The 27453-nt window shown below is 44.0% G+C and overlaps 1 protein-coding gene across 1 annotated transcript; it reads left to right on the top strand.

Moving 5' to 3' along the window:
* Positions 1-8645: 8645 nt before the first annotated feature.
* Positions 8646-25587, top strand: ARHGEF5 (Rho guanine nucleotide exchange factor 5). Its single transcript, XM_065647974.1, has 14 exons — positions 8646-12189; positions 13978-14059; positions 14411-14475; positions 14796-15058; positions 15976-16136; positions 16973-17125; positions 18490-18619; positions 19535-19609; positions 21522-21611; positions 21947-22101; positions 22778-22939; positions 23342-23412; positions 23750-23854; positions 24123-25587. Exons 1-14 carry the CDS (start codon positions 8646-8648, stop codon positions 24275-24277), a joined length of 5211 nt encoding a protein of 1736 aa, XP_065504046.1. The 3' UTR covers positions 24278-25587.
* Positions 25588-27453: the final 1866 nt, after the last annotated feature.

The following is a 27453-nucleotide window of genomic DNA, read 5'->3' as shown; positions in this document are numbered from 1 at the left end:
TAACCTGTAAGGATTGCAGGCATGTTACTAGTGGAGGGCCAGTACTCAAAATGCAAAATTTCCCTGCTCTGCTGCTTTTGTTCGATGTGAGCTGATGAGGGTGCACCTGTTTGTGTGTTTGAAGTGCCTGGCAAGACACCTACGCTGAGTGTCAGGGACTTGCTTGTAGATGCTGGGTGTGGTTTCACCATAACTTAGGTCCAAGTCCAGGTTTCTGCTTTCCCACTTGCCAGCCCATCACCCAGCCTCTTGTTCCTGCCCACTCCTCACAGTTGCTGCTATGGCTTGTACCTCTGCACGTACAGCTACTGACGGGAGCTGTAGTGTGTGTTGGTTTTGTGTTGTGTTTTTTTTGTTTGTTTGTTTCTGCTGTGTCATACCTTTATGGCTGCTCACATCATTCTGCTTCTGTGTCGTTTTTTTGGCTGGATAACTCCCTGAGCTCGCTCACGTATGGTCACATGCGCACTGGCGCATCGGAGAAGATGGCAGCATCTGGATGCATATTACCTTCATCTGTTCTGGATTTCAGGGTGCTGTGTCCAATCTTAATCAAAATTTATTAGCACCTGATTCTGGGTGGTGTTGGGTGGTCTGTACAGTCAGCAGCAGCAGGTGGTCTACATCTTTTTAGGACTGGGCCATAAACAGATGAACTTTGCAGAATTATCTGCAAATACCTAAACTGGGCCTGACAAATTTGATTATTCATCTTTAACCCAGTTATACCACAGTGTATTTCTCTGCCAGTCTTTTAGTTTCTGGTAGCTCATGTGTCTCACTGGATCAGGTCTAAATACCCTTCAAATGAGTTCAGTGTCATCAGTCCCAACCGCTGGAAAAAAGAAATTGGTAGAGGAGGAAGGAGTTGCCCTTGCTCCTGTTAGTCACAAGTTAAGGCTTAACATTTTGGCTTAAAAAATTAAGGTAAACCCAGACAGCAAGATCTAATTTTTGAGCCATACTTTGCTTCTCGGGCCTTTTCCACAGCCCTTAAAGGCCAGACATGCATTTTTCTTAATTGTAAGCCAAATTTCTCACATAACCACATGATTCTAGGAAGTGGGACTATATGGAAAACAGAAAATATTGTGATGCACACAATAAACCTATGCCAGTTGGCCATGCAGGCATTACACCGTGAGTAACAACAAGTTTTCCATGTGTTTGCATTAGTACCTTCCTATTCAGCACCCACACAATTCCTGTGGCTTTGGGTGTGTGAAGCTATTTTTCCATGGGGAGAGGGAAGGGGTCCTCTCTGGTGCTTTCCCACATTTACATTTCTTATAACATTTTATTTATATCTTATACTTATTGCTCCCAATAGCAAACACGTCTCATTGTGCTTGTTAGCTTCTTCAGTCTAAGTACACCAATTAAATTTCTAAGAACAGTTTGTTCCCTGAAAAGCTGGGCTAGGGGGGAGGCTTGTACTAAAATGTGTTTTCACCACACACATCCCTACATACCTTTTGGATGGACTTTTTTTTTCTTTTTTTCCCTTTAGCTGCAGTTTCAGTACAAAGCTGCACCACCGTTACCATATTGCCAAGTATTTCTGATTATGATAAAAGTCTCATTTCTTTCACCTTTTTGTTAAAAATCTTATAACTGGAGTCATAAGACAATTAAAATGCTGGAGGGGGCTAAGTCTGAAAACGCACATTCTAAAAGCACAAAATGAGGACAAACGAGTTCAAGATTTTTATTTTTTTGTTGTTGTTGCTATCTCGTGGTATTTTGATACCAGCATTTTCTTATTCTTATCTCCAGTTGATGGTACTAACTATTGAAGCCAGACACAAGGTACTGGTTTCTGCTGTTACGGCTGATGAAGTTGTGCTGCTAGAAGTTGTCAGCATGGTATGATGTACAAGTGCAGTTTCGTTGGTTCGTTTTAGGAATCACTTTGGTTGCACATTATATGCTTTACCTATTGACACAAAAGCAGCATTTTGCCAGTATATTCAAGGCTGTGTATATTTTGCTGTATAGTTCAGTCCAAATGTTCCAACTTGGTATCTTCTGTTCTATAGGGCTCTGACAGCTATTGGTAATGGCGAGAAGTCTTAGAGTTTTCAAAATGAAACTTGGTCTGGCTGTGAAAGAGGTTATGTTATGTGTTTGCCAAGAATATCAGCCATGTTAACTTCAGATGGCCTTTCTACAGGGGAGGACAGTTTGTCCCGGTTCAGTTGGCTGAATATTGTTCATTCTTATCTGTCCGTAGTTTGTGCTCAGGACTGGTAAAGGTAACGTGACAACAACTGTGCTCAGCAATGGTTCCACTGTGCGGTCTGGGCAAGGCCAAGCTTTCAAGTGTATTTCCAAGCCCTTTGATGTTTTAATGGCATTTGCATCTGTCAAAATGGTTTGTTGCAAACATTAGCATTCTTTAATCTGAGACTGAAGAACAGTAGCGTGGGATTCTGGCTCATGCTACTGTAGTATAGTAAGAGACTACGAAATTTCTGATGCTAACTGAAGAGTCTCTTGCATCTAGGTCCTGAATCACTGTTTAAAGAGAAACTGAGAACTCCTCTGGTTTATAGCAAACCTGCTGTCTAGGAATGTATATAGCATGCTGATGGCAACCAAGACTGCACATCATATCTTATGTCTCAGAAGTGTTTGCCTGCTTTTTTGCCTCAGATATGTCTGTCAGTCATTCTCCATCCACTGAGTCTGTAGAAAGACCTGCATGGAGCAACTTGCAGTGACTCTGTACATTGCTTTCACTGCAGGAATTCTTCCTATGTCCACCCAGTAGTGTCAATAGTCTTTCTAAGCTACAGCAGTGAGAACTACATGCCATTCTTGGTTGTTCCTGTACCAGGAGACTACAGAATATCAAGGCTTATCTAGTGCTTTTATGAATACAAAACTTCAACTCCGCTTAAAGTGAACTAGATTTTTTGATATACAGGTGGCCCCATTTTATCTTAAGACTGAATGATTTTATAGCATCTCTGGGAAGTGCAGTGTGCAATCCAACCCATGATTTACGCTTGCTTTTTGGCAAATGTTCAGTAGCAACTTCCAAGGTGAAATTTTATTCTACCCAGAATGTTTCTTTGGCTTTTTTTTTGGTCTTAACTATTATAATCCACTTAAATAATTAATAGGTTTGGTATGTCTTGAGTGTGCATACTATGAGTGAAAGCTAGTGAAATGCTGCTGAGAGTGTGAAAACTCAAGCAAACAGTCTGCAGTGGTGTGACTGGGAGGTCTCATTTGCTTTTCCCAAGGTTCAGTAACAGCTCAGATGCATTTTCCAGGAGATCAGGTACTATTGTCAAGTTTCTTTTTTTTTTTTTTTTTTTTTTTTAACCCTTCCTTTTTTTTTTTTTCCCCCTCACCCAAAATACCCGAGGCGACTCCTAGTTCCCAGAATACTAACCACATGTAGACCATTCAGCGCAGCGGTAGACTCTGCGTTATTTTGGCACATACTTTTCTAGATTACTTTTCATATTCTATATGTTCTTTCCTTCAGCAAGCTCTGTCTGCTCCCCATACCCTCAAAGCTGTCTCTATGTAACATTATTTCCCTCCTTCATTCTTATCTCTAGTGCCCTGTGTAATCTCTTCCTGAGCTCAAGAGTTTTGACCTCACTCCTTCACCTCTCTTAAGGGGCTGTGCAGTGATAGAGCAGCCCAGTGGTCATGCACGAAGATCCGTAACTGTTTCTTTGCAGAGGAATAAAGGCAGTGGGTATCTCTCATGGAGAGGGCATCCAGCTGAGAAAGGAGGCCTAAGCATGGCATAGGTAGCTGTACCAAAATAAAAACTAAGACTTGCAGAGGGCAGGCTTTGTGTTAGAGCAGTCGTTACCAACCCCTTTCCCAAGTGTCTCACCAAGCTGAAGGGGAGTGGCCTCCCAGGAGAGATGGTAGCTCTGGTGGCAATTCTCCTGCATGGGGAGCTTTGGATTTTGAGTGGAGAAGGGCGGGCTCTGATCTAGCTTCTGTCAAGCTGTCTTAATACGTGTCTGAACTGTGTGATGAGGATGATTAAGATGAGCTGAAATTAGCAGGAAGGGGCTTGGTGCAGCCTTGTTGCCCCTCGAGTGGATGTTACATCTTACGTGGAGCTCTTTGCTGCCTGAGCTGTAGCGCTTAAAGCTGGCTATGGCATTTCTACAGCAAGCTGTGGCTGCACCAGTGAGGATATGCCCAAGTAATGGGTTGCTTGGGAAGGCGTTGGTTTTAATAAGAAAAATCAGTGTCCTTGTCCACACCACTCAAATTGGTGTCCTTGTCCACACTGCTTATGAGTGGCTTTCACCTCTCACAGCCAGAAGCTCTTGCTGTTCCCTTGGAGAAAAGGTGGAGGGCTGGAGAGAAGAGCCCCTAGTGCACCCACTGGCAGCCCGGTGGGCTGTGGGTCATCTCTGGCTGCTGGTGCATTTCCAGTGGGGCGGCTGGGCCTGGTGATGCAGGGCAGGGCTTTCTCTGCCAGCAGTGTGTTGGCAGCAGCCCGAGTGTGTGGGCCGCTCCAGTACCCAAGGTGAGGGGAGCAGGACGGGGAGCACGGCCCACCCTGCTGCGGGGGCTGAGGCCAGCACCGCATGGGGAGAGGGAAAGTGGCACACTGAAAAGCTCAGTTTCTTCCTGGTTTTGGAGGAGGAGGAGGATCTCGGGACTCCACTTATTTCTGTGTTGCCTTGTTCCCTGGCTAGCTGAAGGGCTTGTCTGTGCTTGATAGCACTTGTTTTTTCTCCTTTCTTGTTTGTTGGAGGAGGTGGGTAGGGAAGGTGAGGTACTTTCTATTTAAAACCAGAAGTGTTTGTCATCTCCGTCCAGGTGAATTAACCCACACTGGAAGGAAGTATGACATTCACATTGCCTTTTGTAATCTGGGAAAGCTGCGGATGGATGTGTGCCTCATCGCAGGAATTGTTTTGTCCGCTAGTGCTTTCATTGCCCTCCTGTTTTACTTAGCTGGCCACCATCTGAACCCTTCCCCTCTCAAATCTTGTGCTCCCTACTGCAGTACAACCAAGCATTGCTGCTTTGTTTTCCTGCTGGCGTGCAGCCAGCTGCACCTTCTCGCAGTTCCAGCTTGCAGTGAGTTTGTGCACTCAGAGTCACTGATGAGTTAAGCAGCAGCTGCTTCGCACAGCTGTGTGCATGTGAGCTGAAGTCCTGGATTTCCAGGCCTTCTTGGGAGAAGAGTGTGGCTGTAACTATCTAAAGTGTAACTGTCTAAACTACCTAAACATGAGGGAGAGATGGTGTGCTCGATATCTGATCCAGGGAGATGTGAAACACTTGTAAGCACCAACAGTGATAATAGTGAGGTTTCTGGGAGGGTTTGTGTAGCCTGCTAGAAGCTGGCAGTTGCCAGATGAGGCTCCTGGATGCTTGTCTGTTATGTTACTGGTCCCATTGCAAATGCTAATTGAAAGTTTGCTTTGGCTAGCCCAGCTCCTGGGGGTCTCCCAGGCCCTCCTCTAGCAGAGGGCTAAGCTGACCTGCGGTGGGAGCATAACATGGCCACGCTCCACAGGTAACCTCTTCTGGTAGCTACTGGGCCCTTGTGGGTAGCTCCTCTGTATGTGAAGGCTACAGGTATAGTCAGGCTTGTTTTATTATTGTCTCTTCCATCTCCACAAAATCCTTATTGCAGGCACATCTGCGGCTTTCACTACTGCGCACCAGCCTTCGAGCAGGAGCTTAACTGTTTCCCTGATGAGATGTACAAGTCCTCCCCCACCATCTCTGCAGAAAGTTTGCCTGTCCCTTCTTCTGCCTCACTTCCCAAAGCTTCTCTCTTGCTCTCCCTGAGGTGTGCAAAACCTGGCAGTAATATGATGAGACAAATCTCATTTGGCAGCTTCCAGTGTTGATCTGCTGTGCACCTCCCTCTACCCTGTCTCCTGGTATCATCAGGGAACCACTCCAAATGCAGCTTTAAACTTTTCCTTTCACCTGTCCAAATCCCTTGCAACAGAGCCAGGGAAGTGGAAGGTGGGTCTTTGAGCTTAATAAGAGGAAATTCAGTGTTGTGTACATCTGTAACAGCACAGTGCACAGGATTTCTTCTTCCCCTCACAAAGCGTGGGCTTGAGTTTGAGCATCTTGCTCTTTAGACCTTTATAGACTACCCTGTCTTTAGTAGTAATAAACCTTCCTTAGCCATCAGCTTATGTCCAAGACCACCCATCTCCCTAGTCTCCCTGCTCCTGGAGAGCTTTTTTGAAAACTGCTTGTATTAGATGTGATAAGCAGTATTTTTCTAGTCAGGTAGCAGGGGAGGCTTAAGTCTTGTAGCAGGAAGAGCTAAGAGCGGGGTAGCACAAGGCTGACCTGATGTGATCATGGAGCCCTCATTAAAGGAGGGGTAGATGTGCCTATTGGGGCTGACACAGGTGAAGCTGATCGCGCCTTGGATGAGGTGGCCTCTTAGAAGTTTATGACCCTGCAGCTTTCTGTGCTCTGCCAAGCTCTCTTGTTTCTGTGCTGCATCTTCTTTCTGACAGTCCTGTACCTTCACATGTGCAACAGTTTCAAAAGATGGTTTAGCAGCATCAAAATAGTTGGCTGTTAACTGACAGCAGTAAGAGATGGAAGAAGCCCTATGAGAACTTTCTGAATGGACATATCTCTCTGAAACATACTGTTTGTTGAAATTGTAACTATTTACAACTACTTGCTACTTGGGGGTGAAATTCCAAATTTCTAAGTAAACCTGGTTTTGTAAGAAAGATTATCATTTATATATATATATATATATATATATATATAAATAAAGATTCTATGAGAAAAAAAAATCATTCAGCAGAAAAGTTAACTCATGAGTTAACTCAATTAGATAACTCATTTTTTTTCCCCATTTTTTAAAGCTACAAGATGATGAAAATCCTCATGATTAAAGGTTATATAACACCAGTTCGAACTCCAGAGCACAGGCTCATTGCTTTCAGAGCATGTGTTCTGTTTCACTTGATGTAAGGAAATATATAAGCTAAACCAGCTTTCAGGCCAGGCATGCCCTGGCCATGGAGTTAACTGGGGCAATTAATCCAGATGTAATCTTGTCCTTATTGCTTTTACTTTCTGTGTGGGAGTGGAAGAGGTTTCTTGTGACTATGAAGCCACTTCACGACAATAAAATCACCATTGATCTCAAGGATTTCTCTTCCTATGCAGAGACTTTCTCTGTTTGTGGGTCTCCTGAGTTGAAGTTGTCACACACCCCCCAACAGCAGTTGAAACTCCGGAAAAAAAAATGCTACTCTTAAAATTGTAGGGAAACTAGGAGTGCCAGAGAAAGAAAAAACATATAGATTTGGTTGTCTGTTTGGGGCAAAAAAGGATTTTTTTTTTTTTTTTTTCCCATGAGCTTTGCGAATAGTCCAGAGCCAGGCTTTGAGGCTTTTTTTTTTTTTTTTTTTGCTAATGAACAGCTAGTGGGCTTTTACCTGAAGAAACGTGCAGTGGTTTCTCTGACCAAAAGGTGCAGGGCTACACATTCATGTCTGGAAACTTTGACATCTGTAAGATGGGATGAAGGATGAGAACACTGAAGCTTTATTCAGGAGGAAGTCTGACTGTGGCTACACATTGCAGCAGATCCTTCAGGCCTAAATTACAAGCTTGAGTATGACTGCAAGGGTACCCAGTGAATATCAAGCAGCCCAAAGCAGCAGTTTATAAGCCATTTCTGATAAGCAGGGGACAGAGAATAGAGAAGACAGGTGAGAGAAAGTCTCCCAAAAGCAGAAGAAAAGGGAGGGGAGCCACTAAGGTTCATCTCTTTGGTCTTTTAAGTTAGGAATTGTGGGTCATGGGATAGGTAGAAGCCAGAAAAGATAAAAGCGGTGAATCAGATTCTACCATATTTTTCAGAGACATTTCCCAAATGTAAATTCCCTAGTGCTTTGTCATGTCTGAACTTCAGATGCAATAATGCATGGGAAATTCCACTATATCCTTTAGGAAACTGTCCAACAATCCTGAGATGACTTTTTTTCCCTCTCTAAAAGAGCAGAGTAAATGATGATATACAGGCTGTTTCAAAAGATGGACTCAATTTGAAACCTCTGTATCTCTGCAACCAGAAACTATCAGCTATTGTCTCGATGTTGGCTCTACAGCAGGTAGAAGGAGCATAGAACATTTACAAAAAGGTTACTAAAACTTGGTAACTCATTAAACCATTTGTAAATTTTTGTGTAATTGTAACATATTTGGTCCATCTTTTTGAAACACAGTTTCTCTTGGTAGTCTGGAGATATGTCCATACACATCAGAGGTTCTCTAAACCTATGTGGTTTATAGCCTTCAAATATCTTGTGTCTTGTGTCCTCTCCTAGTTATTTGTTAATCAAATTCTTACTTTCCTACTTGTTAATCAATTCCTGTGATCAGCTGCGATAATGCCCTGTGAGATTGGTAAAGAGAGCCATCAGCTCCAAAGTACAGGCCTTTCCCTGTAGAAATAAAAGAGATCTCTAAGACTCAGCTAGCCCCTAGAAGAGATCATGAGTATTAGCCCACCATGCCTCACAAAAATTATGGACATTTTGATGATTTTTCTTGTTCTCTGAATGTTCTCTTAAGTCGATTAGATCCACCATAGCATTCTCTAGCAGTAATAGAAAAAATGCATTTTTCTTTAACAGGATGTGTCACTGATGGAGTCTGAAGAAACCAGTGAGGGAGGTACCGCTCCCCCAGAAGCCAGCAGTGCCAGGGGGGAAGCCTGGGATTCTGCAGCAGTCGACAGAGAGCATCATGCCCTTCATGCATCAGCTCAAATGAGCACCAGCCCATCTGACTCTGCAAAGGGAGCAGAACTCAGCACTCCCAAGGGCTGCCTTTCTGCTCCAGGAGAAGCAGCGGAAATGCTGGGCAGACCCTTTAACCCTGTGCAAAATGTGCCAGCAGGGCTGGAACGAGAGCAAGGTGATGCAGAGCCTCCAAAGGGACTCTCAGAATTGGAAGGAGAAGTGCTTTTAGAGGAGGGTGGACTGGATTGTTCTCTGAAACATAAGCAAATAGAGCTGGTTGACCTGGAAAGCAGCCAAGACTGTTCCTCTCTCAGCACAGTCCAGGATGAGCCAGCCCCTGGCAATGCCATTGTGCAGGCTGTGGACCTCAGCACTGAGTTTACTCAGTGCCAAGCAGAACAGGCTTATCATGGCTCAGATCCTCAGGCCCAGCATTTGAAATCTTCTTTGGCTGATGGTGTTTCCTCTCAAAGAGAGACACTTAAGTGCTTCTTGGTGTGTAAAACTGTTTCAGAGGGGCATTATAAGGCTGAACCGTTTCTGGATAAGGTGTCCACAGATTCTTTGCAGGAGGTTGATGCTGGTGCAGAGCAGAAGCAGAGCAGCAAAAAAGTGGCATCAGCAACTGATGAGCAGCCTACCTCACAGGAAGAAGCAGAGGACATGGCTAAACCTTACACTTCTGAAGATGCTAAGGAAAGCATAAGAGCACTCCAGGGTGTGGAAGAGAATACAGAATTGTCTTCTTCCCATCAATTGTCTTCCACCTTAACAGATGACAGCCAAGTAAGTTCACTACAAGGAGAAGGCAACATCTCAGCCGGTGAAACAAGGAATAGCAGCATGGTCAAAGACCAGGGAACAGTAATTGTTCCTAAAGAAAACTCATCCACTTCTAAATGCCTTCACGTTGGAGTTGATCACAGAAAAACAGAGAGCAGACCTGCCTTTCCAGCAGAGAGTGCCTTCCAAGTAAAGGATACTGCTAAAAAACCTGAAGAAGTGAATACTTCACAGCATAAGGAAGCAGCACAGGAGGAGGTATTGTCTGAACTTCAGCAGAAAGAGGAGAATGAAGAGTGCAAAGAGCAGAATCTGATGGAAGAAGGAAAATCTTTGGACCCTAAAGATCAGAAAAACAAGGAACAAAATGAGCAGAAACAACAACTACAGAAGGAAGAGCTCAAACTGAGGGCTCTACCATCATCTTTCAGGTCAGAGATATCTTCTGTTCCCCAGCATAATGTGGACTTGTGTGCTTTGGAGAATGTTGTTTTGGCTGAGCGAACAGGACCAGCATTTCCTCCAGGAGAGCCAGTTTCTGTGGGTCGGCATCCCAGTGAGGATGTACTGCTGAAAGCTTATGTCACAGAAGCAGGTTCTGAATATCAGCCACCCACTGTCAGTCCTCTGTCCTCACATAATCTGAACCTAGTGGGTGAAACTCCAATGACACCTCTACACATATGCCATGTCTCTGACCAGGCAGAAGACCTAGAAGACTCTGGCCGCTTTTCCATTGGTGGTCAGGATATTGGAGAAGCTGACTGGGATGACAGGACAAGACTGGGCAGGGAGAACGAGCACAGTGAGGGGCATGGAAAGGCTGTCCAGAGGTTTGATAAAGCAGATGCACCTTCTAGCACAGAGAGCCCAGAGGCTTATCTTCCAGCACACCCTTCCTCTGGTACCAAGAACTTGGAGCCACCTGATCCCGTAGATCCTTATCTCATTACAGGAAATTTGGGAAAAGCTGAGCTTCAGGACTTCATTCCAGCTTTACCGTCAGAGCTCTCCTCTGTGGCTTCAACATCTGGTCCACAGCAAGAGAGTGCTCGTGAAACAGCCTCTGTGACCCCTGAGGTCTGTCCTAGCACCAGCCTGAACAAACTGCTAGACCCTGTAGAGAAGCCAGCCAACCAAGCTGCTTCTGTACAAGGGCAGGACCCAACATTAGGGAAAACTACTGTTGTACATACTGATCCAGGGGAGGCCAACGTTTCCCATGAGCTCGCTACTTCTGAGGAAGGCTTTCACGAAAACCTTAGTGGCCCGTCGTCTTTCTCTGTAATATACCCGAGCTGTCTTCCTCTAGAGGGGAGCCTTCCTGAGGGTGGGAGGACAGTGGCTATTGTTGCAGGGCCTCTGGAGCCACCCCAAACACCAGGCAGGACTTCCACTCCCCTGAACCACCCAGAGACAATTCAGCAAAACTCCCCAGAAAAAAGTGCCATTATCCAAGGAAAAGAAACAGGAACAAATGTAGATCATGAAGCACAACAAATGCCTGTATTTGATCAGTCTGACTGCAGTTTAAACCAAAAAGAGTCATCATCCAGAATCTCCAGTGTCCTGAGCACCCTAACTTGGCCCTCTGAAGAAGATGCTGTCCTTGCTGTGAACCAGCAAGAACCATCTCTGTCCCCTGTGTCCCACTCAAGCCTACCTCTGGCGTCTGAGCTTGATGCCAAACAGCTTCCTCATCCTCCTTTCCATGTCCAAAGCCTCGGTCAAGCTCAGGCCCTTGCACTTAATGCAAATCACCTTCCCCAACCTCCAGCCCGTGACAGGTCCCAGCCACTGGCTCCTGTACCCCACTCCAGGCCACATCTCAACTGTGGTGTGGACAATAATAAGTTACTAGCCATTCACCCTACTATAAGCCATACTGCCTCTGTGTCTCATTCTAACACTGTAGCCTCTGGTTCTGATGGAGGTGTAGCAGATAAAGATGACCTTGTTCCAGCAATTAGAGAGTGGGATCTCGGTGACTCAGGAACTCATGATACAGAGACTTCTGATGACTCAGGGGTCAGTTTGTTGGCCAAAAGCTTTTCTGCTGTTGGAAATGAAGCACTGGCCATCTGCTCTGACACCAGCCCTGAAACAACAGATCAGCACATGGATATACAGTGTGGAAAATCCTCACCTGATCACCCTTCTTGGCCCTCACTGGAAAGCCTGATAACATCCACAGACTCCAAGAGCAGAGACTCTGCACAGCCACTTCCAATGCTAGCATTCACCAATCCAATCCATTTCCTCCAGCTCAGCCCTCCATCACCACCAACCACCAGAATGACCTGCCAAGAGGAGGAGGTCTCAGGGGAGTCGCGATGGGAGCAACAGACAGGCTTCTTTGGTGTGGACGCAAAGAACATCCAAGCTCCCCTGGCAAACACAGAGAAAACAGAAGGTGAGAGGAGGGTCAAGCAAAGGCTGGAAGGAGAGAGAGGAGAACACCACCTGATAGCTCAGCCAAAGGAAGAAATGCCCAGACACTCACCCTTGGAAAAATCATCAAGTTGGCCAGACAAAAAAATGAGCAGGGTAGTTACACAGGAGCCAGCAGCCAATCAAGAAAACACAATTAAACGTCGAGTAAAAAGCAAGGATTGGCACCGTCAGGGCCTGAAGAGGATGTCAGTACCACCTGACATCTTGCAGGGTGAGTCATTTCCTCCATCTCCCCCCAGTTTATTGCAGATATCCAAAATGTAGGATTAAATTAAAGAGGCAATGTGTTGAGAGCTGAGAGCTCAGCATTGCTCTTGTGCCTTTCTGGTAACGTTCCTCACTCCAGCCATGTAGTCCTGTTTGCTGTCCTGCCCCAAGCTCCCCCCTCCCTGCCTTCCCCTAGCTCCTCTCTGCTGTCCTGTAACCAGTGCATCCTGCTTGTCCTCTGGGCTCAGTCCCCTCATTTCACAGTAAGACCTGCAACAGACTTTATCCCACTTTACGGATCCCTCACCCCTCGACTTTGCATCCAGTTTCTCTTCTTGTCCCTTCTCCATGTTTAACGATCTGTCTCACCCTTACTCAGTAACATGAGCTATCTGGGCCTACCTACACGAACGAGTTTCTTGGTGGGGCTCAGTTCAGAACTTCTGCTCGTCATCTCTGCCGCCATCACATGGCCATTGCATTTTGCTGCACTTGTAGCAGCCCATTTCCAAGCAGTAGGGAAGACACATGCACACACCCTCAGTAGCCCATATCTGTTACATCATGTTTTAGTTCTTTGTTTATTTGCTACCTCCCTTCATTTTGCAACTGACACCTTTAGGTTCTAATTTGACATTCTGAAAGAGATGATCTTCCTGAGAATGTAGGATTTGAGATTACAGATAAGAATGCAAATTTGTCAAATCCAAGGTCCCAACTTGCGTAGAAGCCAAATCACTGATGTCACAAATGGAAAACATGCATCTTCTGTAGTGCAGCTTATTCAGACAGTACTTGCTGTCAAGGTGCATGTCTGTTCTTTGTTTAAAGATCATGGAATTTATAATATACTTGCTTCTTCTCAGCTCTTACTAAGTTTATTTTCTAAGCTCCACAACATGCTGGATTTTTGGCACAGAGGAAGAGGAGGGGAGCATGGAGGGGTGTAAAATGTTTGGCAGCACTTGAATCAAGATTTGTTCATGTGTTTGACCTATAAATTCTTGGTTCCAAATTTTAAAACATTCAAGGACACAGTACTGCTTTTTCCCTTGACCCATACTTGCAGCTCAGTCTTTGGGCTTTCTTCCTTCTCCTGCTTCCGATGAATTTTATATAGAATTTCTTCACACCATCACAACACGAAAGAAAAATCCACACTTTCCCCATTTGGTATAAACAGAAGATGACTCAAGCAGCAGTTCATGAATGCCTACGTAGTACATCAATGTGAGAATTAGATTACAGCATTAATTCTCAGGCCACATCCCTTCTAAAACTCTTGACAGGATTGACTTTGTTAGATGCCCAGCATTTCTGCCCCAGAAGTCACTGAGAGTTTTTGGGGCTCAGCATCCATAGAATAAAGTCTTAAGGCTTTCAGGCCTGACTAGTGACTTTGGGTCCATTGGTCCTCTGATGCCTGGCCCGAGTTGCTGAAAGGGGAAAGCAGCACCAAACAGGGCCCATAGGCAGTGACGTGACTTTGCTTGGGCAGCTGGAGAGGAAAGTTCTTAGTTACTGTCATTGCTGAAAAGTGTCAGCCTTTTTCTTTATATGAAAAGCAAATATGGCCAAGTAACAGATGTAAAGTATAAGTAATGCCAAGGGTGATTAAAACTGCAATGTTTCTGACCCGGAAATAAAGGTCAGGAGAGCACCTGTACTCCAACCCAAGACCACCACACCACTTAGGTGGGGTATAGGTAAGTGATACCTGTGTATCATTTGAATTGTTGCTTGACTTTAAAAACAGACTTATGTGTTTACTTTCTAATTGTCTTATACACAGAAATTCCTTCTGTTCCTTCAGAGGAGGAAGCTCACAAGGCACACAGGGAACCACCTGTCAGTTCAGAAACAGTAATATTGCGGTAAGTCTCTCCCCTTAGAATTTGCCCACATCCCTGTGTAGCACAGACACCTGATGCTCTCCATTTTTCATGAGGGACCAAAGATGTTACTAAGGAGTAGAAAACTGTAATGAAATGACTTAGGCCTGTGTTTCAGTCTATGTCCCCTGGGAGAGTACCCCACTGCAACAGAAGTATTTCTGTCCCTTTAGGACAGTGTTTCCCTTAAGCCAAACTGTTAAGTAAAGCATGTGGAGCTTGAGCTTGTTGGAAAGAGGGGTCCTTGCTGTGACAGATCTCTTACTGAGATCTGGATAAGCCATCTCTGGCTCTTCATTCACTTCTTGTTTCCAAATCCTTATTCCCTGACAGAGAGAAGAAACCTGCAGACGCAATGGAGAACTTCAAACGCCGGCACTCCAAGCTGATCAACTCCTGTAAGTACCTTCTGTCTGAAGTGCTGTGGCAGACCCCTCACCTCCATCATCCCCCACCCTTGCAGTAAGCACAAAGAAGAGGGGCTCCTGCCACGTGGTAGCAGGGAGGGGGCATTAGAGAGCAGTGTTCCATGCGGGCAGTGAAACCAGAGTCCTGCAGGACACTCAGTGAGCTGCTGAGCTTTGCTTATAGCAGGTACATGTGGTCCAATGTATTCAGTTATCCTAAACCGACACACTAACAGAGTTTTCTCTAGGTTGAAGCAGAGGACGAGCAGCTATACTGTAGAAAGTATAAATGTATATGCCTCTCTTCACAGCAAGATTGCTGTATCAGGAGTACAGTGATGTGGTTCTGAACAAGGCCATTCAAAGCCAGAAGAGAGTGGATTCTTTCGCAGAGGATATAGAGTCGAGTCTCCCAAGCTCCCCAAGGCTACGGAGAAAAGTGCTGTCTCCCCAGGACTCATATTTGCAACGTCTGTCAGTGTCATCTAATGCGTCCCTCTGGCAGGACATCCCCATGATACGGGGCAGCAGAGTGCTACTCAATATGTCCCGTGATGAGCAGAAGCTGCAAGAGGTAATGGACAGATGCGACAAGGTAGATGGGTAGCCTGTAGTCCAGACAAAGTCCTCAGAACAGTGATAAAAGTGTAGAGCAAAAATGTCTGATCTGGGAATGCAGGTGGTTGAATGCAGAGGTCACTTCTACCCATATAAGTAGTATGAGGATGTGGTACCAGTGCTTGTGAAGCAGTACAGTGCTGAAGTACAGAACTGTAGAGAAAATGAGCACTGAAGGACAGACTCTGGACCATATCAGTAACTTCATGAAAACAGACATGGGGAAATTGGAACAAGATAAAACAAGGAATTTTGGAGCATGTTCAATGAAAAAGAGAATGTTAAAGTAGAAGACTTCCAGCATTCTCCCACACATAAGCGATGAGAGATGCTAATAAAACCACAGTGAATTGTAGTTCCTGTGGTAGAGCGTGAGTTTACCAAATTGACCTGTGTGAACTGCAGGGCTGAGAAGAAACAGGAAGACGTATGAGCTCAGCAAAATGGTACATAGAGAAACTGGGTAAGGAAAATGAGAGGAACCGAGAAGTGCATGGGAGGATCCAGAGAAAGACGAGAAAACAACAGAATGGGAAACATGATGAAGGAGAAAAACATGGGTTATATGGATGCTGGAAAATTTATGGGAACATGTTAAACAGGAAACCTACTGAAAGTGGAGTTGAAGGGGAATAAAAAGTAAAATGAGAACAGGTAGCTATTTTTCTTTTAAGTCATACCACAAGTCTCTATTCTAAAGAAAGACAGCCTATATATAATACCATGCTTGCACTTCACTCCTGAAGCCTATCTTCTGTAATTACACACTGCTTATGTCATGTACTGGGAGGTTTCCTTTGCCTGTCTCCTCTGTAAGATTCATCAGACTTGAGTAGTCTACTGATGCTGTGCTCCTTTCTTTCATCTCTCAAGGCCAAGTTTGAGCTGATAATGTCTGAGGCTTCATACCTGCGCAGTTTAAATGTGGCTGTGGATCACTTCCAGCGATCAGCAGAGCTCCAGGCAATGCTCACCAACCAAGAGCGTCAGTGGCTTTTCTCCCGCCTTCATGATGTACGTGATGTCAGTGCCAGGTGAGACATGGACCTTTTCTTCCAGGACTAACGCCCTCCACGAAGCACAGACACAGCCCATCATTCCATTCCATGACATCTCTCACTCCTGTATGTTCACTGGCCTTCAAGGTACATTGCATACCAGTGCTGCCCTGAAAGGAACATTCACTGTTTTAGGTGACAGGGCAATGTAAATCTTGGTGTTAAGTCCCAGATATATGGAGCAATTGTATGCAGAGCTCATTGCAGGAGGTCACAATATTCAAAATGCTACTGTAGGCGTGCCGTATTGGCTTCAACTACAACTAAACTTGACTAATTAGACTTTGGCCAAAACCAAATGCAGCTCCTGCCAAATACAAGAGAGAAGCAGCAGCTGCACGAGTCCGGAACAAAACTAAACAAACAAAAAAAAAAGAGAGAGAGAGAAAGTAAGTTAAAATATAGACATGACCCCACATGCAAGGAATCCTGTATGTTGCTGGATTCTGTTCTGCTTTTCTCCTGCAAGGCTTGGCTACATGTATTGCTAAGTTAGTAAGGTTTGCTGCTACCTTTTCCATCTCTACTAGTGGGGTTATTCTTGTAATGTCTTAATTTCCAGTTGTTTCTTGACCATGCCTTTAGCAAGTGTGACCTCTCAGGAACAGAGGTCTTTTGCCTCTGGTTCTTCCTTGCTGATTTATAGCCCTAAGTTGTCATTGTGCAGGCCTTATGCTCTCTCTAGAAGTAAAAAGCTGTCTTGGACTTATATACAGGCTGACAGGAGTTTAGTGGACTAAGAACATTCCTGCTTTAGTAAATGACCCTGGTATTTCCCTCTCCTTTTATGGCACCACAACTATGTGCTGCAGTTTCCTCTTTGACTTGGAGGAGAAATTTGAGGAGAACATGTTCACCTTCCATGTGTGCGATGTGGCTCTGAAACATGCCCCTGAGTTCCGCAGGGTCTATCTACCATATGTAACAAACCAGACGTATCAGGAGCAAACCTTCCAGCGATTACTGTAAGTTTTCTCCTTTGCTGCCCCCTTCTCCCTTACTTCCTTGCTGCACCTTGAATATTCACGCTTTCGAATGATGGACAATACTGCAGGTACAGGCTGTTGGCCAGTGCTCCCACTACATTCCCAGAAGAACAGGCAGGAACCTTCTTCAATTCAATGGTATTTGGGACAGCAGGACATAGCTGCTGCAGGCTTTTCTCCCATAGTGCTGGAAAGGGAAAGAATAATGAATATCTGATTCTATTGCAGGCTATTCTCTGTCTACTCTCCACCAAATAGAGCAAAAATTACTGTCCTGGATAGTGATTTTCAGACTATTAAGAACCAGAAAGTGACAGTTTCAACCTGAACCATTCTGTGATTCTGTAACTAAGAAAAATATGGCTGCTGTCAGTAAGCTTAAACTGGCTATCCAGGAGTCTTTAAAATTGATTGAAAATCCTAGGGCCACTGTTGGTCTGTTTTGCTCTGGGTGGTGGAGTGGAACATCTCTTGCCCTCCTCTTCTGTACCCGGTGGCACAACCAAGCATTGCTCAGGCATGGGCCCAGTCCTGAGCAAAGTGTCCTGGCCACTTCTGCACTGGCTGCTTCCCTTTGCAATAACCCAGTTGCAGTGAAGCTACAGTGATTCCAGGGGAAGACGCTGTTCCCAACAGGCTATTCAGGCACCATCTCTGGGTGCTGCTGACCGGGAGAGATCCAGTGTTGCAATTGATTCCCTTCAGGGAAGGCTCGGTTCCACACAGAAAGGACCTCCAGGATATTGTCTAGGGCAATGTCTGCTGGGCCTACAACCTTCTTCCACATCTCTTCAAGGATGTGGGATTGGCTATTCTGGTGGCAGGTATTACTCTCATACTATGAGCCTTGTATGTCCTACTGCCCAACACACAAAACTGGATGGCAGTGACCGGGTCTAAGAAGGTAAGAGAGACATTACGGGGGAAGGCAGCTCCTCTCAGGAGTAGCAAGAGAGGGGAGACAGCTGTTTCCAGACCCTGAATACAGCCCCTGGAGCTGGACCATTCAGCATAAAGGAAGAATACAAACCACCACTCTCTCTGTGAAAGGTGCCCTACTAACAGGGGCAATTGAAATGCAGATGTTACTTTTGGCTTATATTCCAGAGGGCTGTGGCAGAAAGAGGAAAGATATAACAACAGTTACACTGCTGTCTTTCTATAGCTGTTAGAGACCCATACTTGTCCTTCCTCAGCAGAATGGTGCAGTTTCTTGACATCTCTTGGCCCAGGGACAAAACCCAACTCTTGGGAGTGTTCCAACACTCACTGAAATCTGATATTAGGAAGACTATTTATGTGTTCTGATGCCTGGATGTCTTCTTTCTTTACCACTTGCACAGAAATGGAAATGCAGGGTTCCAGCAAGTCCTGGAGAGACTGGAAAGTGATCCAGTATGCCAGCGCCTCTCACTTAAATCCTTCCTCATCCTGCCTTTCCAGCGCATCACTCGACTCAAACTCCTCCTACAGGTAACTGTGGTGATTCTCTGTTTTCCTACAGTTTCTCTCAAGCTGACCCTTCTTCATGTCTGAAGGTCATATAAATATATGCTGGCTCCAAGCACGGGGGGAATGGCAGCGTACAGCCTTTCGTGTTGCACCTCTGACAAGTTTAGCAAGATGCTTTAAAGCTACTCTGTTGCATATATTGTGAATATGCCTTTGCAAAAACAAACCCGTTTGTCATTGTACAAATGCTTGCTGTGCGTTAGACCAGCACCATGAATCGGATATAATAGCCTCTGTGAGGCAATGTAGTTTATATACCAGTTAGGATTTTGTTGCAACACTATTTCAGTTGTACTCCAATAAATAATTTATGGAGTCTTCTTGGAACATTGTTGATTTACATTTTATTGAACTTTTTTGGCTTCCTGCTAGGAAAACAAAGCAAAGGCTCCTTGGCTGCTCTCTGGAAGGCAGCCTGTCTCTACTCTTTGCCTGCAACACTGACTAACAGGAGACTTCCAGACAGGGAACCAGCAAATTGCTAATGAATTCATTTTGAGCTCTTTCTATGAAATTCTTCTTTTTGATTATTTGAGCCTTTTTTTGAACAGGAGAAAAGGAGTATCAGGCAAAGAACAACTCTGTTTGTAAGGCTGTTTGTGCTGGGATTAGTGGTTGCTTCCTATGCCATGTAACTTGGATGTGATAGTTAATATGTTTTAGATTTTGTCAGGGATGCCCTGTTCAATGCAGCTTATCAGTGACATTCTGCATCTCAAATTTCTGGCCTTGTTATTTCCACATCTCATTACCTACTATTACTTTAGTTTCCTTTGAGGCTGGCATCTTGGTGTCTCCTTGTTTCTCCTACCCCTCCCAGATACACATGTCCAGCTTTCTCTGTTTGCATTATGAAAAACATCATCTTTCATGCAGAATATCCTGAAGAGAACTCGACCGGGGTCTGAGGAGGAAGTGCAAGCAACACAGGCCTATGATGCACTTGAAAAGGTAAGGCCTTCAGCCCATCCTGCAGAAAGGGATCTGGCGGTTTTGGTTGATGGCACCCTCAATAAGAGTCAACAATGTGCCCTGGCAGCCAAAAGGGCCACTTGTATCCTGGGTGCATTAAGCACAGCATAGCTGATTGGTCAAAAGAAGTGATTGTCCCACTATACTCAGCATTGGTGTGGACTCACCTCAAGTACTGTGTGCAGTTTTGAGCTCCACAATATAAGGATATAAAAATACCATAATGTGTCCAAAGGAGAGTAACAAAGATAGTGAAAGGGCGTGACTTGTGAGGAGTGGCTGAGGATACGATGTGAGGTTTGTTCAGCTTAGAGGAGACTGAGGGGTGACCTCATTGCTGTCTACAACTTCCTTGTGACGGGGAGGAGAGAAGGAGGTGCTGGTCTCTTCTCTCTGGATGCAAGGGAATGGCTCAAAGCTGTGTCAGGGGAAGTTCAGATTGGATATTAGGAAGAAGTTCTTTACTGAGAGGATGATCAAGCACTGGAACAAGCTCCTCAGGGAAGCAGGCATAGTGTCAAGCCTGATGAGTGTTCAAGAAGTGTTTGGACAACACTCTTAGATATCTGGTTTGACTTCTAGTTTGCCCTGTATGGAGTCAGGAGTTGGACTGGATGATCCTCGTGGGTCCCTTCCAACTCAGGATATTCTGTGATTCTCCACAGCCATGCTGCATCACACAGCTGCAGGGCACCTAAGTGGCCCAGTCCTTTTCATTGATCCTCAGCCTTGTCAAGGGCCCTTATCATTGAACCTCACCAGTAGCAAATTACTGTGTTCATGTGATTCTCCTGCATGTGCAGTGGTAGCTGTGAGCAGAAAGCACCGAAGCAGGAACCAGCTCTGATGCAACTGAACCTGCACCAATGATTTCAAACTACTTTTTTTCCGGACTCACTCTTTCCAGTCTCTTAACCACCATTTCCCCTTTGTGTTCCTAATCTTTGTCTCTAATTAGTGATCAACTCTTACCCTAGCCTCTGCAAGAAAATCATGCTTTAAAAGAAGAAAAAGATGGCAAGGCATTACTCAATTACATCCCTTCCTCTATCTTATTTATTAGAAAGGCAAGATTTAAAGTCTTCTGGGACAACTTGCTATTTAAAATTTGTATAGCAGCATAAGGTGGACTTGTTCCTCAGCTAGCTCCTTTTCTGTCTAGTGATGATTTGACCTTACTGGAGTGTCACTCCCTTCCTTACAAACTTTCTCCTATTCTCTAACTCAAACCTAAAGACCATTTCAACATGACATATACCTCCTTAAGACTCTTTGGACTGCACCTATGTGCTGCACAGCTCACGAAACACTTCCATCTGAGGTAGGTAGGCAAGATGTCATACCCTGAAATCCTTAGACTCCAGCTGTGTTAAAGCCAGCATAATCTCTGTAACACTGTTATGCAGCTGTTCTGTATCACCTCAGGCAGCTATGTAGGCAGCTTTTACAGGTTGAAGTACCTCTGTTTCTTTGTGTCCTGTCCTCACTCGTACTGGCAACGAGCTCAGGGTTGTGGAAAATCAGGGCCAATGTTTATTTAATCAGCCTCTTGTGTTTTCAGTAGAGCATCTAATAAGAGTTGCTTCCAAGTGACCAGCAATTCAACCTCTGTCACCTGGGAGAGATGTCTCTAGTATCCCCCCACAGGATCCCAAAGTTAATTAAAATACTTATCACAGAGACCTCATCTAAAGAATATCTTCTTTAAGAAAGAAGGATGATCATTATAGGTATGCAGAAGTTTAGTATGCTCACCTAGAAAAATATTTTTTTTGCAGGAGAATGCCCAAGGAGTTGTCACTTACAGTGACTCTTGAGGGTCTCCTAGGAGTAGTACTGATCCCACCAGGCAGTTCTGCTCCCACCTCACTGATTGACTTTTCCTCTGCAGCTTATCAAGGATTGCAATGAAAATGTCCAGCGCATGAAGAGCACTGAAGAGCTGATCTACCTCAGCCAGAAGATTGAATTTGAGTGCAAGGTGAGCTTGTCCATTCCCTGGGCCTTGCTCTAGCCTAATGTGTTTTTTCCTCTTTCCTCACAAAGTCACTTGTGCTTACTTTTTGTTCTCCTCTCCAATATACACAGAACCGTTGAAACAGAGTATCATACACAGGTCAGCTCTTCATCAGTGCTTCCCTTACCCAGTTGTTCATGTCAGCTTTGAGTTGAGAGTGCCTACCATGACTTACGGGCTGTCCAGCTGGGAGATGAAAGCGTGCTTCCTCTAGATAAGGGCAAAAATGCAAAACCAAAGTTCAAAGATACACATTTCCTTGTAAACACTTGAAAGAAATATTCTTTTCTCTCTTGCAGATATTCCCACTCATCTCACAGTCGAGGCGACTTGTGAAGTGTGGTGAGTTGACAGCACTGGACTTCAACAACCTGAGTCCAAAATGGAAAGTCACCACCCGTCCCATCTACCTACATCTTTTCAATGACTGTCTGCTCCTATCTCGGCCGAAGGAGTGAGTGCTTCAACACAATTCTCGCTGCCCCTTCTAAAATACCTGTCTCTTTCTGGGTCTGTGCTTTGGTGAAAGAGTCCTTTCCCTCTGCCTGCCAGCGAGTGGCAGCATTTGTCAAGTCACTCTCCTAATCCTACATTATGTGAGTATCATGCAACTATGTGGAATCTGATATTCCCAACTCTTAATTACAACACGTGATAATATAACAAGGTATCTTCTGGTCCCTAGTGCAACACTTCTATTCTGCCTCTCTATCTCTTTAATGTGAAACACTTCAGTAATAACCATTTATTCTAGTTTTACTTGGTAAATAATTTCTTCCTAAAGGACAGTGTGAAGATTAGCGAGTGTGCAAATCACGGGTTTGTCAAGAAACTAAGAGAGTTGTTTTTTGGTTGTGTTGGGATTTTGGGAGGGCAGTCTTGTCTTTAAGCTGTCAAATAAAATTCTAACAGGACAGAGCTCAGTATTTTTACTCTTTTCATTAAGTCCCTTCTCTCTTCTTTGGCCTTCTGAGACTTCTAATAGGAACAAAGCTTAAGGTGCCTGAAGCAGATGAAGACTCATTAAAAACTTTTTGCTTTCCTGACATCAGAAATCTACATGGACTCACTTTGTAACCCACATCACCTTAAAACTCACAACTTGTTTTGTTCCTCCTCTTTACCTGCAGGGGTGGACGTTTTGTTGTATTTGATCACGCTGCTTTCTCAGATGTGCGTGGGGAGAAGTGCGAGATGAAACTACATGGAACAAACAAAAATGTTTTCCGTCTCTTTCTACTTCAGAATTACCAGGGAAAGAGAGTGGAGTTTTTGTTTCGTACAGAGACACAGTAAGAGCTCAAGGTTACCCTCAATATATCGCATTACCATAGCCAGACACCTCCCAGGAGCCTGACGGTTGCCCCTCAGCTACCCAAATGCTGAAATATCAAATGCAGCTGCTAGGCAGAGGACTTGGAAAAACAGCCTTTTGCCATAACAAGCCCCTAATGAACCACCTTGCTCCTCTCTCATCATAGCTGCTGTACAATACATTATGTCATACCGTCAGCCTTCAAAAATGGGAGGTTTTGCCTTTTCCCGTCCCCTTTCTCTGTTTTCTCTGTTTCCTCTAAGCACCCCCTCCCTGACCCCTCTTTGAGTAAACCTGTACACACCCCGCACCCAGTTCCTGTCATCAGACTGCTGTCCCTCACGTTGAATCCTGACACCTATCTGGTGGTGTTTTCCAGCAGTGAGAAGCTGAGGTGGATCTCTGCTTTGGCTCCTCCGCGAGGAGAACTGGACCTCCTGGAATGCCCTGGTGAGACTGCTCTGCTACTACAGAAATGGGGGTGGGCGGGCTCAGAGGAGTTGGAGTCACTGTGGGGTGGAACATCTCAGAAATTGCTCTGAGGTAGAATACTTGCTTTTTTGTAAATAGATAAGACTTTATTGGGCTTTCCCTCAGTGCCAGGTTCTGCCAGTTTTTTCATCCATTTTTCTTCCTCATATAAGGTAGAAGACCTGCAGTTTCCCAGTTCTCTGCTCTTTAGTGTTTGGGCAGTCTGTTATCCCCTACCTCCCCTGGGGCTGATCCACACAGTTTTATTGTTGCTTTATATTAATAGTATACTATTTTGATCTTTCCTCCCCTTTAGATGCACCACAGGTTCAGTGCATAAAGACCTACAAGGCTCGAGAAAATGATGAGCTGGCTCTGGAGAAAGCAGATATCATCATGGTTATGCAGAACAGCAATGATGGTGAGCAGAATGAACAATGGCTATCTTAAATTACATGGAGGAAGTTGTAAAGCTTTAATGACATAACTGAACTTCAGAAGGAGCCTCTCATTCCTGACTGTTGGATTGAGAGGATGAAGAGACTCTTCATTAACACACTTTATTTGGAAGCTGAAAGAGGATCTTTTTCTTTGACCTTAGGGCCTTGTTGAAGGGTGGATGCTTTTTGGGAAGAATGATAAAATGTTTGACTATTTTTCTTCATGTTGTGCTTTTCCTCATACTGCAGGATGGATGGAAGGAGTAAAACTTTCAGACCGGGAGAGAGGCTGGTTCCCTGCAGAACACGTGGAACTCATCTCCAGCAAACAGGCAAGGCAGAAGAACCTGAAGGAGGAGCAACGTGTAAAGAATGCCAAGCAGCAGGTCTTCTGCAAGAAATAAGACTCTGCTTTGTTTGGACCTGTACAGTCTCCCTGCCATGGCAAAACCATATTTTTGTTTTTATATTGTGCCTCAGAAGAAACGCCTCTGCAAAGAGCATAATACAGCACTTTGACAGAACCAGGTGCTTTTTGCCAAAGAAAGCAGGAGTTCAATCAGGAAAAATCATTCACTTCCTCTGTGTCAGCAGGACTATGGCAGCAGTAGGAGGAAAAAAAAGTTGCATATATTGCTTGCTTTGTGGTAGTAGGGAGGGACTTTGATTGGACAGAGGTCTGGGATCTGGACTTCTGAAAATATATTCCTGGTTTTGCCACTGACAAGTTGCAGGACCTCGGGCAAATCGCTTCAGAATTCTGCCTCGGTTTTCCCATCTGTGAAATGGGGGTAAACTTACCTACCTCACTGCATGTTGTGAGGCTAAATTCACTAGTATTAGCATACTAAGAGCTTTGAGTTCCTGAGAAGGAAGGTGCTAAGTGCAAAGCACGATATAGTTGAGGAGAGTTTTCCATTTGAATATCCTCTTGATATCTCGATACTGATCTCCATAGTGTAATTTTCATTTAGAACAATTTATCTATTTGATCGTGCAAGTCTACTGGTTTTTAGATAGGCAAATATTTCTTTGTACCTAAATTTAGCTCAGTCTCTGCATACTGTTAAAAGTCCTTAACAGCATTAGAAAACCCACTTGAGTTAAGCGAAGTTTTCAGAAGCCACTGTGATGATTGCCCGCACCTTAAGAGGTATCAAGCTGAAGAATCTGTTTCACAAAGGTCACCTCTCTTCTGAACAAGTGTACCAATAAGCCATCTGAAATGACTTTTTTTTTTTTACTTTGCCTCCCACTCGAAGTAGAACAATGACTGTTGACAAAGATTTTTATTACGTGTCGATACATGCCGTGTACAAAATAACCGTGACTACGCATATGCAATGAAGTGGCACTTCCCTGCTGGTCTTAATCTGATAGCTGACGTGGTTTTGCATGCACCATTTTGCACACTTATAGAAAACACTGAGATATTTAGCCACTGTAGATAAAGTCAAAGTATGGACCAGGGACTTTGTTCTTTATTAGAACTCTCTGGTTTTAAGTCCAGTTTACATGCAGTCCTGCTTTTGTGCAGAACCTGCCTATTTGAGGATGCGCCTTCAACTGTAAAGTACTGTTTCTGTGTTAAAGTGTTTGCGTTCAGTTCAGTCAATGCAAGATCAAGTATAAGAATCAATACACCAAAGAAAGCAACGTGTAGCCTTCTTGCATTTAATATATTTGAAGAATTAGTTATCTTCATTTCTCCAGCTTTCTGTCTTTGTAACATTCTGCCTTTAATTCCCATTTACGTTGTATCTAGTATAGCTTATTACAGCCTATTTATATCAATAATTTTAGCTGGATTTGAAAAAAAAAAAAAGTTGCTTTTAGTCCTAATAAACTCATGCACTTCTCCAGTTAAAATAAACAACTTTCTGCTTTCCTTGTAACTTAGGTTTTCATCTCAAATGTAAGTAATTCAACGTTTTCTGAATGTTTTCAGAAATACATTCAGTATTTTATTTTCTTTTTTGTTTTCCATATATCTCTCCTTTCTACATGAATATTAAGTACAAATAGCTATACTCAGCTGAGGCAATGAGGAAGCTTCTTTACCAGCCATACCCTAAAATTCTTCAGAGCATTACCACCAGCCCTGAAATGACTGCTGCAGCAGGTTCCATAGTGATTTAAGTCCTCAGTATATCAAGGTAAGCTTAAAGGGGCTACCTACAGAAGATGGGAGTCCAGTCAGTGAGGCAGGATGAAATTATTCAATTGTCTTTTCATCTATAGTCCACATTACAAGCTGCCTACACTTTTTTTTTTTTTTTCCCTAGAAGAACTGAAGCTGGACCATAGGTAAGAACAAAAGCAAACCCCTACTTTAGACTAAAATAACTGACAGAAAAATAGTTACAATCCTCAACAAGACCCAGGAATGTTCAGAGATCCAAAATATCTGCTTGTCCCAGGCTGTCATGAATTCATGCAATACATAAGTCATCAGGATCACTGATGTCTCAACTGGGATACAGAACGCTGCCATGGGTTCAATTCAGGACGTGCCCCTGTAAGGTCATCTGATGCAAGCAGACTGAGACGCACCATCTCAGTTTCATTTTTGCTGTTTGTATCATGAGGAGGCAGGCCATGGATATTGCCATTCTAAATTAGAAGTCATCTCGTGAAACATTTTTTAAAAGTCAAGAATTCTCTACTCCTTCAACTTCCACTCTTAAAAACAGGCAGGCATATTGTTCATGAAAGTCTCCCAAGGTGGTCTCTGTGTTAAACTCTGTATGTTCTTGTTAAAATTATTGTTGAGATATAGGAAGCTTCAAGGCCTCTGTTGCGACTGACAGGAATTTTATACTGTTTAACTAGTTGGATCAAAGGTTAACTTCTCCATGTCTCAGGTACAGCCTTAATTTCCTGTTGTCAGGTTTTTATATGTTTAGGAACCTTTAAAGGGTCAGCTCATGCTTCTAAGACTAAGTGCTTATACCCTGGTTTACTTCTTCTTACATTTCAGATAGGCTTCAGCTTCTCACTATTTAGTTAAATTTTTAGCCCTAGCACCATCCTGCCACTAAAATCTATAAACAAATCTGCACTGAATTGCTTCATGCTTTTTGAAACTGATTAACATCTCTTTGGCTTGTACAAACTTGAGCTAGTACAATATCACTTAAAACTGCAGGAATCAAGCTGACGGAGTATCTGTTACATCCTATTACAGTCTTAATTATGAGCCAGGATCTCTCCCTACATTATCTAATGTGGATAACCTGATTTCCCAGAAAACCAGTGTTAAACAGAAATCGAAGTGTAGAGTTTGTCAGCCAAATCCCAGAAAAGGTCCACAGAATGGGAATACTGGATGAGAGATGCCAGTGCATCCTAAACAGCCAGCTGTAAACTGAAGCATAAAGAAGCCATCACCTTCCACAGGAACCTGTGGAGACTGATACGTAGCGTATCTGAACAAAAGAAATATAGTGCCTTTATACTGAAAAAAAATAAAGACAACCTTTAGAGGGAAGGTATATTCATTTCTTTTTGTGGTAAGAACAGCAATGAAGTACAAGCATGAACTACCTTTTAAAAGTTTTGTTGAGAATCTGAGCAATTT

Source organism: Caloenas nicobarica, chromosome 1 (genome assembly GCF_036013445.1).
Source record: "Caloenas nicobarica isolate bCalNic1 chromosome 1, bCalNic1.hap1, whole genome shotgun sequence".
NCBI lineage: Eukaryota > Metazoa > Chordata > Aves > Columbiformes > Columbidae > Caloenas > Caloenas nicobarica.
The sequence above is the reverse complement of the archived record's forward strand: the minus strand, read 5'-3'. Positions and strand labels throughout refer to the sequence as shown.